The 13,228-nt window shown below is 40.8% G+C and overlaps 1 protein-coding gene across 3 annotated transcripts in view; it reads right to left on the minus strand.

Moving 5' to 3' along the window:
- Positions 1–10,228, minus strand: part of USP6NL (USP6 N-terminal like) — a 127,070-nt gene extending 116,842 nt beyond the window's left edge. The window contains exons 1-2 of one of the 3 annotated variants that reach the window (XM_075520763.1): positions 10,098–10,228; positions 4,553–4,642 (exon numbers count right to left, since the gene is read on the minus strand). In XM_075520763.1, coding sequence (XP_075376878.1) covers positions 4,553–4,556 — 4 coding nt within the window. In that variant the 5' untranslated portion in view covers positions 4,557–4,642; positions 10,098–10,228. Of the gene's footprint in view, positions 1–4,552; positions 4,643–7,408; positions 7,493–9,772; positions 9,815–10,097 lie in introns of those variants that run through there. The other 2 variants (XM_075520844.1, XM_075520928.1) reach the window with 2 other exon arrangements.
- Between the last annotated feature and the right edge of the window lie 3,000 nt (positions 10,229–13,228).

The raw sequence follows: 13,228 nt of genomic DNA on the forward strand, positions 1-13,228 counted from the left end.
GGGAGAACTACATGATTCACAACAGGCAAGGAAAGTCTTCTGAATACCTCACTTAACACTGCTGTTGGAAAAGTTCTTCTTCAGCCCATTTCTAATCCTTCATCTGACTCGCCTGTTGTTTTGTGAATTCTCTAATGCAATAGAAGATGGTAACACCACTAGGGAGCTTAACACTGCAGCCTCTAGAAAGTCCTCCCTGCAGTAACTGGAACAACATTGTTCTGTGTCTACATAGTGCCTTACATAAAAGGGGGGTGCCTGCCCAAACATCTACATTTATAGCTCTCGCTTTTCATCTGTATTTTAGCTGTCAGTGTCTGCATCCTTCCCCCTTTGGAATGTACTTGAACACCACCCTCAACTTATCACAGGATGAATAGGATCCCAGAAATATGAATTGCTTACATAGTGGTGGATACTTGATACTCACTCCAGAGAACAAGGTTACAGTGTTCCTTGCTACTTACTCTTTCTGCTGTAGGAGTACCAAAGATCCACAATAAAGGCATTATTGTGCAATGTTCTATATAAAGGAGTACAGAGATAGGCCAAAAGACTAAGATTTAAATAAAAAAAAACTGTAACAGGAGAGTATTATCATACCAAAGGGATATACTTCTGTGCACAGCAATTAGTTGTAATCATTCAGCAGTCCTGACTGGCCATCAATCAAAACAGTGAGAGGCAGACAAATTTAGAAAAAGGACTCTCTCCCTCTACATATACACAGATAAATAAAAGAATTGTTATATATTTTAAGTATATTATTTTTATATAATTATTTTCTATTTATAATATAAATTTATAGTAGAAATGTAACATGTAATGAATTTTTAAATATATACAAATTATTATAAATATATTTCTATCATCTTTGCTATTTTGGACACACACACACAGAGTTAGAGTGGCATAAAATAAATAATTTGTAAATAATCCAACCTTAATCTTCATCGCAAACGTGACAGAATAAATGTGAAGTGCAAATGTCTAAAAAGGACATATTCAAGGAGCAGTAAGTGTGTATACAAAAAGATTGGTCCTCCAATAACATTCATGATGGTAACTTCCCTGCCACAACTCTCCTGTCAGTTCAAAACTAACAATAGTTTTCTGCCAGTGCCAACATCTTGGTTTACAAACAGAAATTACATTGGTTTAAATGTAGGTGTCGTGTTGCACTAACTTATTTAGAGAAGCCCCATCAATCTGACCATCAATTTAAACCCACAGGGAGAAAGCCCAGCTGAAAGAAGATAGCTTTGAAGTTCCCATTATGGCAAAAAAACCAACCCAAACCAACCCAACTTTTTTAAAATATTTAATAAATGTATTTGAAATATATGCAAAGGGTTTTAAAACATTTAACTTTACTATACATTATTAACTAATTTAAATGAAAGCAATACCTGAAAGCCTTATACAAAGTGAGACTACTGAACATGAATATATCACCTGGAAACGGGGGGGGGAAGTAATGAGGATGTCAGCAGCTTGCTGCAACAGTAGGTACTAACATTCCGTTTAACTATTTGCAAACTGAGTTCATTACAGCAGCTCAGATAAGTTCACTACACTGACCTTTCTTCAAAGGATAAAGCACAGGAAAACTCCCAAACATAAAAAGCACAGTTTATAATCATAAGAATTTGTCATGACACTACACATTTTCTGGCACCTAAATGTCAATGACTGGAGAAAACGTAGAAAATTAAACCAACTCCTCCTGTGGTGTGACATTCTAGGCAGGTTACATACAGCCAGGATTTCCCTGACAAGTTATCTTTAAATACAAAATCAATCAAAATCAATCTAACTTAGCTACAGCATGTGACCTTTCTGTCCTACAGGGCACACAATGTCAAAGTATAATTTGAAACACGGACTTGTTGTATCCTTATTTATGAAAACAGACATTTATAAGTCATTCCACAGAAATAAAAGCCTTAATAGACACCACCTCAATTTTAACACCTTTTCGGACTCTCTGTATTGCCCAACAACTAAAAACAACTACTATAAACGGTGGAGTTTGCAGTTCTGGCAACAATCTTCCCCAACATTGGAGAAGATCCAGTACAACAGGATCCGAAGCACTTACCTACACACCTGATAACTTTTAACAGTTATACAACAGCAGTAGTTCCCCTATTCACTTCCCAAAAAAATTTAACTGATCATTTGCTTAAAAATAAGCTTGTGTGTGCTTCTTAAGTACCAAGATATTGCAGATTTACTTCTACAAGCTGTTTCAATAGAATAATATGCTCTGTGTAACAAATTGCTAAAATGACAAATACGAAACAAGGCAAAAATGGCTTTTTAAGCTAATGAATAAGGTTGGCAGAAAACTAAATAGATATAAACTGCTTGTGAATAAATTTAGGACAGATATTAGAAAAGGGATTTAACCATTTTAGGACTGAGACTCTAGAACAGCCCTTCACAAACAGAAATGGAAATATATATTGCACCAAGCATATCACAAGAAAATAACAAGTAGGATTCTATAATGTAGCCTGCACATAACAGCATTCTGAATTTTTTAACCAAAAAGTTATTAGCCTTCATAAGTCTGACATTCCCACATTTTAGATCATCATTTTAGATAGATTTTCTGTTTGAATTACACTAGGTGATGCCCAAGTTCTGAATACTAGAGACTCCCATCGCTTTTAACACATCTAGCTATTCTAGGTGCCCACAGATTTTGTGAATAAGCTTACCTGTACAGAAGTATGCAAATAAATGCATCTTCATAAGATGATAAATACCTTATAGACTGAGGTATTTACTAGAGGGGAGCCTAAAACTATGTAGACCATGCTTACAGTTCAAGTTTCTCTGAAGTAAACCGTAACCTAAGAAATCCAACACCAGCTCAACATAAACATCTAACCTTCTCTAAACCATATTTTCAAAAAAAGCAGCATTTTCTTTTGTGCCCTTGAAGCCCATCACTTAGCATGGACTTAAGCATCTAATTGACCACAGGAATGTGGCGTCCTGCAAATAAGAGACTGTATTTTGAATAACATCATTATTAACGACCACAAAAAGTACTGCCAAAGTGTTATCTTTCATTTGAATAAGGGTCTTCATTCTTGCTAATAAAAAGCTAAACTCTCCAGTCTGGAATCACATCAAAATCTCACCAAAACCAACGGTGTTTTGCTCAAGTCATGACAGTATTTGTTGTACCTAAACCAAAAACATCACAGCAGCACCTTGGTGAGTCACACTTAACACAGCAACTATGATTCAAAAGGTAAAAAGATCTACAGATATTTGTTATGTTTCAGACTATACACGAGGCAATGACAGCACATGAGATGCTCTATAGAACAAGTGAAGATTAATATAGCAGCGTTTGACAAATCAGGATATTCAGGTACCTGAATAACTGTCTGTAAAGTTGTCGTCTATGCAATACAGCAAATACTTTAAACGTGAGGAAGTAAACAAGTGCAAACAGCAATTCAAGAGAGAAAACAGATATAATGCTATGTAAATACTAAAATAGTTCTGTCTACACTAACCCTAGAGTTCAGCAGTCCTTTTTTTGGTGTAGTTTTTCCTTTGCTGCATTTAGCAAGCATTTCCTCCATCACACTTTTTTTCTACCAGATGTCAAGAACAGTCATTTTTCATTTAGTCTGACAAGAAATTTAACCAACAATTTTCTTTACTCACTTCCTCCCAGAAAATCAAATGGTCTTATTTTACTAACATAGGATATAATTATCATATGAACTAGATGCTCGTTCTTCAACAGATTCAGTACAGTTGTGTTTAAAGTAAGCTACATTACAAATACAGTTCCTGTGCATATGAAGTTACATCCTTATTTCTACATGATGTAAGGCTAGGTAATGTTGCTGCCAAGAATTATACTAAGAAGTCTCGCATCCGCAAAATTTATGAAAGACCTCTAAATACTCAAAACAGTTCACTAAAAAGAGAGTATCTTACCCATCAGATATGGGTAAAAAAAACCTTATGGTGTCTTTCATCTGTTTTTTCACTAAAACAGATCTTAAGTCACAGTTTTCTATGTCTCAGATCTTTCCAATGCATGCCAAAATTCCTTTGGGATCAGACCTCTATACTGGAATTTGAGTAATATATTTATTTTTTCCCATAAAATGAAGTCCATTCATTTTATGTTAGATTTTTACCAGCTATTTTATCTTATTGGACAGTCACATATTTTGGAGTTCTTGGCAAACCCAAGACATTTTCCCCTCAGAGTTACATGTTTTATTTATACTGAAAAAACAAACATCAGCTTGTTACAGAACTCACCTTCTCAAAAATGATACCAGACTACCACCACAGACATCTTAACAGAGCACACATTGATCAAAAATTTGCAGGTTAAGAACAGTACCCGCCAAATCTCAGCTTTAGTTGGTTATTTTTAAAGGACTGAAGAGACAAAACTCAGCATGAACATTTTTGAGGAAGAGCCACCTTCCAAAACCCACTACAGAAGTATGTTTCTTCTAAACTGCAAACTAAGGGTTTTTCTTAAATAAAGAAATCTACTCACTCATGACTGGAAACTTCTTTGCATATAATCCAAGACAGGTCTTGAAGCAAGGTATCTTGTTGGAGAAGGTTTCTCAGAGGTATACATGTCCTGATGGTGGTAGAAAAATAAAGAGACAAATCATGTTTTCAACTTCAAATAACTAGAATAAATGTTTATATATAACTGTCTCTCCTACTATCTTTTCATCCTCCTTGTTAAAAAAAAAGGAACACAAAGCTGTATTTGTTATGACTGAGGAACTCTACTGCTTATAGATATATTTCAACATTTATCAACTCAAAAGGTGTACTTTCTTCTAACATTCATATTATAAACCTCTGTGCATGTACTGGTTCATAAAATATAACTGCTCCCACCAAAAGATAACAAATATTCTTAAGAAGTTAAAAGTACAAGACTACAATATGGATATAGTAACTGAAAATACCAAAGTAGCGTTTTCCTTCAGCAACCTCAGCTAGCATGAAGATGCAATATAAAGATACTCTTTAAAAAACAAGAACTAGAAGTAAGTTTACTAAATAAGCATGGGTTGGCATTAGCATCCAACACTTCCTCCTCAGAAACAAAACCTGAAAAAGCTACCGTTGCTAGCAACTGTAAGCCATCAGATCAGTCAATTCATAATCAAAATGAAAAAAAGATATCCAAGTAGGGCAGATATGGATTCACTAACAATGTGCCTGGCTCTCCCCAAAGTGAAATATAGAGGACTTAATCTCCAACAATGACAGCACAGCAAGTACATTTTTGAAAATGTATTATGTAATCTCCATCCTGCTGCTAAAAGCAAGTTTACACAAATCTGATAGAACAGTTAAGCAGAAGTAACTTCACCTCACAACTGAGATGAAAAGAAAAAAACAAACGTATCTGTTAAGCTATAAAGAGTTTTCCTCTAATACCTACACAAATAGTTTCTGTAAATTAAGGAATATTATGTGATTTATTTCTTCTTTTCAGAACCAACTAGAACTTGAACCTGACCACCTGCGCTAATCCAGCCAGATAATACCTTGGGCTGACTCAGATTTCAAGTCTCAACTCTATTGATCTCTTAATGTTTAAAAAAATAAAATAAAGGGCAAAAAGACAAAAGAAGAGATCTAACTTTTTCTAAACTATGAGTTCACATAACATTTACAGATTTACAGCACATGCCAAAAAAGAAGTAGAGGAACTATCACAGGACTGGATCCGCATCACAAGAAGACTCCTATATCCATTGCTAAAACCAGTTTTGTGAACAAAAAAAAAAAACAAGACCAAAACCCACACAAAAAACAAAAAAACACCACAAAAGACAAACAAAGCAAAAAAACCACCAAAACCACCTACACACCACAAAAAATCCAACTGCCAAAAGGAAGCCTATAGTAATGCTGCAGACTGAAAATTACAACCAACTTTTGCATTGAAAAAGTAATGCAGGGAAGAGGCTTAATAAGGGAAGAAAATGGTATCATGCTGAAGAACTACATCTGCAAACGTTGTAAAAAAACCACAGATGAACACAAAGCCATTCGATGGTGCAATCACTGAAGAAGAACAGTTTGAATTGCAGGTCCTGTCGATTCTCCATGAATGGCTGCTAAATTAACATTTAAGCACACACAGCCTAATCAAAAATAAAGTGTCTGGTTAAAGCATATCATTAGAACCACAGTCTTGTCAGCTTCCTTTTGATTACTGGTGGCAAAATTGGCAAATACAACTTCCATGACTTTTCATTATTTACTGGACTAATTACAACTATTATGTTAAGAACATCAAATGAGTCATATCGATGGCCCTCAACCCAGGTCCAAAGCACTTCTGACCAGAGCTCCAGCCTACCTTTGGGCCTAAATTGTTCTTCAACCTTACGCAGAGTCAACTGGAAGACTGGAGTCTCCCACTCAACTTGATTTTCCAAAGGTATAGTCTCACCTTAGTTTTGTAAATATGAACTAACAATACTTTGCCTCAGAGACATTGCATTGCATGACATTTTATTGTGTGTATGTACAGGAAAAGGCTGTTCATTAGGAAAAAACAAAACATCAGTTCTGAAAACTACTTAAGGCTAATAATAGCATAATTATGCACCATATCGTTTATAAAAATCTAGTCACGTAACACTAAGGAAACAAGAAGGGGAGAACATAGCAGCTATATACTACCTAAAAACATGTGTCATAACCATGAAAAGTGAATGTGTCAGTACACCACAGCAACTTGAACTCCAACTTCAGCTATAAAATGTTACTCCTATCTTGCCTTCTGTATCTAAATATTTTGTTTTGCTATTGCTAATATCTGTTTACTAGCCAATAGAGACTTCTGGTTAAATTCAGGTTCTGTTCTTTGAAATAACGCTACATATGTGCTTAGTAAAATTTCCCTTGTTCACAACCTTATCATTTTGCTGAAGGCCATTTACTTGGACTATTTGAAAGTGCTTAAGTCCCTAAAAAAGGAAAGTTTCATCTTTTATCTGTAATTTCGAGTATAGCAATAGCAAACAGTATTGGAAAGTCAGGAAAAGTCAACACTGCCCAATATCAGAAAGTCTGTACTTTCTATTGCATTACAATATTGATGCTTTCCCTAAGGATATGTGTTAGAAACTAAACGGTTATCACTTAGCTCTCTCAGCCAACAACCTGATTCATTTCAGTGCTTGTAGGGTTCTCTCCCATATGGAAACACTACCAACTATTACACAACAGAGGAAAGACAGACTATTACTTGTTGAGTGTTTTGCTGAAAGATACCATCTTGGAAAAACTGCCTTTTTATTCAAAATAGTACCCGACATCCTTTATGCTTTCCCTTGCAATTAACAAGCCTATAAAAAAACCACACACATACCTTTGATCCTTCTCTTTTCCTGAAGAGCTAAGCCTTGTATTCAATCCAGTATTTCCTCTACTAACACACATCTACGAGCCCTTGGTGGTATTCACCTTAAGTAGTTGTGAAACTATCAGCGTTTTAACTTAGATTTAAAAGGAGTACCTGAAGGGAGAGAAGCTCTTCACAATTTGAAATTCAAGCACGCTAATAACACATTCCATTATCTGTTTCCACACCTAGTGCTAGGTCTCTTTTTTTGCCCAATACTCTGTTTCAGGATAATTAATATGAGCCAGATTGCAAGTAAATTACAGCACATTATAATTCTATGCACCATGACTCTATCCAGAGAAAATATTTTCCTTTAAGCTGACAATTAAAGATTCAGGTCTAGTCTGTGTGTATGTTATTACAGTATCTGTTTAACTTAGATGCTAAGGAGTTAACATTAAGAATTTATATCCCCAATTCCCAAGAACCAGAAATCACAGGAGCAGCATGCAACTGCACTGTTTAAACGCACACGCAAAGACAACACACACAGAGGCAAAACAGTCTAAAAGAGAGCCTGCCTGGTGCAAATCAGTATTTTACTGTGATTTACTTTCTTCTTTAAACCTAAATGTTATGGCCCCTCAAAGAAAACAGATACAGAGATTTCAGAAGCACATGTTTTAAAGTTTTATAGATAGCCGGCTGGCAAAACATTAAGTCTGAAATTATTGGTTTCCACACTGTATAATCAGAGGGCAAAAGAACAGCTGGTTAAAAGGCAGTTCTACTAAATACTTATTTTACACCGCATCCAAGTTGAATTAACTTCAAAGTTATAATCAGTAACAACAGAAGTTAAAAAGAAACAAAACTAAGTCACTTAAGAGCACGGCTATTAAAAAGAATGTAATAAAAATTCTTAATATAGCACCAAGCTTCCGAGCGTCCCAGCTCAGTAAAATGCCCAAGACAACGCAAATGTAAAATTCACAACAAAATAAGACTACTACTGTTTAAGAACCTACACAGAATCATTGACTGGCCACAGATGAGGAAGCACATCGAAGTACAAATGAAACAAGCACAATGACACACCCTCCTCTTTGTTCGTAGCAGGAATGTTTACACTACAAAGCGTTGAAGCAAATTGCTTTTAGTTTCAGGCACTGCTGATTGGCCACCGTATTTAATATATACACGCCTAGCAGAGTTGGAGTTTCGACTGTCACACAGCAGCTCTAGTAGATTGCAGGGTACGCATCAAGCTAAATAACCACAGAGAACAATTATTTAATATAATTATTCTAATTGAACTGATCCTCCACAAAATACATTTGTTGTGAACAAGGCAGATGTGCACCCGCTTTCATTCCACTATAACTCAGTGAAAGCTAAAAACTAGCCACACTCATAGCCAGGCTTCTGTGCAGCTGCCTGCTCCAAACAGAAAACGGCACAAAGAAAGTTATTCTCAAGTGTATGCGGGCCAACGACTGGTACAGGAGTTTGGCGACAGTGTTTTAAGTCACCACTTGACTCTCATTCAGCTGGCAGTTCAATGGCTTCGGTGGTTTCCTACAGGCAACCATCCACACCACAGAAAGAACCCGAAACATCTGATAATTGGCTCTTTTGCTGACAGTCCCAGCAGAGACCAAGGACTAAGAGAGGGTTGTGGAGACATAAGTCTGTTGGCAGCACAGCCGGGGGGAAGCAGGCAGGGCTGCGGACCCTTCTGTACCAGACCCCGACTCTCAGCCTGGCGCTGGCACTTTTCACCACATACCTGAAGGATCACAAAAAGCAGAGGAGGGAGCAGGTACAGAAAGCAGCAGTGCCAGAAAGTCACATTACAACAAGGGTTCAGCCATCCCAGACCTGCCTGCTCCCGACAGGGGTTGATAGTACAGCCTCCCACCTTGACAGAAAAGGGGGGGCCCCTCAAGAAGGCCCCAGAGATGTCCGACCCACAGCCGTGACCCCCCCAAACACACATCCCCTCCACAGACTCCCCTACCTCAGCCCCAGGCCCATTCTGACCGCAGAGGCCCAGGCCACCACAGACCCCCGCTCCCCTGAGGGAAGCGCACCCCTCACCCCCTGCTTGGGGGTGCCTTCCCCCGAGGCGGCCCCCCCACCGCCGCCACACTTACAATGGGACCCAGGGGGTCCCGCCACACTTACAAGCCCCACCGCCGCCACACTTACAAGCCTTACAATGGGACCCAGGGGCATCTCCAACAGAGCTTCCCTCGGGCTCCCCAAGCACACCCGGCTCGGCTGCCTCCCGCACCGCGCCAACCCCCCCCAGAGCTCTCCACACGCTGCCCCCTTCGCCTCCCCCCCGCCCCCAGCAGCAATAGTAGGGACCCTCCAAACACACACACCCCTCCGCTGGGAATGGAACAGTCTGAAGCACCCCCGTACCCTCCGGGAGCCGGCTCCCGCCTCTTCCACCTCCCCAGACCCGCGGGTGGTACGCGCAGCCCCGGCTCCCCCCCCGGGGGAGGATGGTAGGGCCCGCCTCCCCTCAGCTCTCTAGGAACTACGTCCCATCCCGCCCGCTTCAATGGAGAGGTCCGGCGCGGCATCTGTTCCCCCCCCCCCAGCCCCGGGAATGGAAGGGTCCAGCCGGCCACCCCGCGGCGCTCGTGGCGCTCCCCCAGCCCGGGGGGCCGCACAATGGCCGGACGTCCCGGCTCGCCCCTACCTTTGCTCGGCTTCCTCCGCTTTCCGGGGCCCCCGTCCGCCTCCTCCCCAGCGGCACTGCCCTGCTTGCTGCCCCGGGACCGGCGGCCTCCAACCAGGAAGTGCCCCGGTGTGACACCGGCGGCCGCCGCTATGGAAACCCTCCCCGCCCCCGCCCCTCCCCCGCCGTCCCACAGGGCTGACCCGCCGCTGCCGCCATCTTGGACTCACAACGAGGCGCGGAGGGGCCCGACCCCGCCGCGCTCTCTGCGCCCGCCGCCGCCATCTTGGGCTCGTAACGAGGCCTTGGCAGCGCCGGCGGGGCCCGGTGCCCGGGCGGCGCGGGGAGCCGTTGTCTCGGCGAGGCCGGAGCTGGTCCGGCAGCCGTAGAGGACGGGCGCCCAGTGAGACTCACGCGTTTGCCCCCAGGGCCAAGCCCTGCACCCACCAACACGCAGCTCAGGCATCTGCCCGGTCAGTCGCTCGGGAGCCGCAGGCTGAGCCCACGCGTCAGCGCTGAGGCACCTGGCAGGAGCAGGCATCCTGTGGAAAAAAGAGGGGGAAAAACATAGAACAGGACTTGTGCCCCTCAGATTTATCTTGGCTGCTAGGCTGTGCTGTGTGAACTACCAAGACCCTCATTTTGAAAACCACGTTCTGCTTTTTTGGTTTTCTCTGGCAAGCCACCAGCATTGGATATCGGAGCGTTGACGTACAGCTTTATAGGTGAACTTCTCAGGCTTCTGTGTGAAAATACGTACGACGGGACAGGCCGGGTTGCTCATTCCAGCTGTCCTGGCATCGTGCACACATCACAAGAGGGACAACTTTGATCCCAGCCCTACCTTTTCGTTAAGCTGAGCGCTCTCCCTCCCTGTGTGCAAATTACTTATGCATATACATCCCTGTGCTTTGTGTGGGGTGGTAAACCGAGTTATAAACAAAACTGGAAAGGAAGAAGCATAGCAGTGTGACAAAGAGCTGCTTGAGACGATTAGACATCTCAAATGCCACAGCGGTATCATGACCAGAAAGGGTCGAGTTTGGTTTATAAAGAAAACCATTGTGGTTAAGAGGGAATTTGAAGTAGCAATAAAATATGATGTTACATTAGAAGCAAGATTAAAATAAACAGTAGTTAAAATGTACTACCAAAAGACATCCAGTAATGATACAAAAAGAGTGCAAAGTTGAGTAAATGTTTTGAGTGTTTTAAACAATCCTGTGTTTGTGTAATAATTCTATTTAAATACTTCCTATTCAAATAGTAACCAAGGAATTTAGTATAATCTACTGAAGATAAACTTTAAAATAAGCAGTTCCAGACAACTTGCACTATGAGTTGTGGGGCTCTTGACTTTCGATATTCATTTTTACTAAATCTTGTAATACAAGGACATTTCGTGACAATTTGGAGAAAGCAGTGTTCCATTATTCCATGGTAGATTAGATGAGTTGAATAATTATTGACTGGTTAGTCGAAGATCAGTAAATCTTCTCCACAGATATTACCATTTTTAATAGGCTTGCTGTCCTCAGAGTTCTGTCTCATTTCAGATGAAAAATAGCCTGAATAGTGTTACTTCTGGAAAAACTGGAAGTATCATCCCCGACGTGGCCAATACCCATGCCAGCACATCTCACAGCCTCTGAGAACCTAGCAGATCTACACAGCTGGGTATGAGCATGGTTGCATTCATTTCACGTAGGAGAAAATGGCTAAAGGCAGTAAGACATAGCAGCTCGGATCACTTTTGTCTAAATGTTTCCTCTCCTTGTGCGGAGGAAGTGTAACAGAAAACAGGAATTATTTATTGCTTTGCGATACATTTCAGAAAGTAATTGTGATTAACTAGGCTGTCAGTATCCCATAAATCCCAAGACTCTGGTCGGATCGGACTCCTTCCAATGTCAAGTCTTAATTGTCTTTTTTAGAATTTTAGAAGGTGTTGGAATATGAAAACATACTTAGCTTTCTTCCAGCTAGGGATTTGTTTCCTCCCAAAATGGCTAATTAGTTAAGATAAATGTCTTCCACCGGGAGCTCTCTACTTCATCTGAACCACCTCATCTCTATTTCATACATTCTCTAACTATATGTCATCGTTTTTGTTTCCCCATATGCTCATTGTTTCCTGTTGCACTACTATAACGAGGATGTGGAACAGTTCTAAAATCACAGCTTTCCAAGTGGCTGACAGTGATATCATACTTGTTTTATCGCTACTCCCACATACAAATCCTGCAATATCATTTCTACCAACACTTCATTTTTTATTACAGTTCTTAGTCTGAGAAAGTATATGCAATCATCGTTATTTATAATGCTTAAAGGTCTATGTGGCATCGCAAGAACATAGAAGAGATACTGTGTCTCTGCTGTCTTTGCAGGAACGTGCCCCAGGAAGCAGGCAAATCTCAGCATGGTTCTCACCAGTCTATGATCCCTCTTACATCTCCACTGCCCTCAAAACTAGTCCTTTACGTCACCTGCCAACCAACCCCATACTGCTTGGCTTCATGCGATTCCCAACGTGCTGATTTATCTTCCACGTCACGTGGGTAGAATGAGCAGTGTGGGTTACGTGGTAGAGAACATGTCTGTGTCAAGTCCATCTGCTCTCTAAGGGGAAAGCTGCAGTTTGCTCGTCGAGCGTGAACTTGGACTGGGGAGATGTAAGGCACATTTGGATTTCTGTTGGGCTTGGGCTCACGTTTATGATACAGTCGAGACCTTTCAATTGAATGACATTCTGAACCGGTAATACCTGTTAATGTTAGGGAACGTTCAGTGCTTACATCAAAAGGTGACCTGGTCAGTGTTTAATTCAGATGTTGCCACCTACAGTTGTGACTGGAGGTACAGAAGCAAACACCTCGCAAATTAACACTTCGTCTCATCAAGCCTGCACTTAGGATACACCGCATCAAGATGCTGAGCACTCAGCATGGCCACTGACATTATTTGGCAGCGATATGACAAAGCCAGAGCCAAAAGAACAGAGTATTAGCATTCCCTTTTAAAGTATTCCATTCTCTGTAACATTGCAATCCTTCCTACTGGACTTCAAAGGAATACAAGAATTCATATTGCAAAAATTATGAGATTTTCATCAGCAATTATTTCTCAATGTGCTTTGCCCTTTGTTTTTT

Source organism: Mycteria americana, chromosome 1, assembly GCF_035582795.1.
Source record: "Mycteria americana isolate JAX WOST 10 ecotype Jacksonville Zoo and Gardens chromosome 1, USCA_MyAme_1.0, whole genome shotgun sequence".
NCBI classification, from domain to species: Eukaryota; Metazoa; Chordata; class Aves; order Ciconiiformes; family Ciconiidae; genus Mycteria; species Mycteria americana.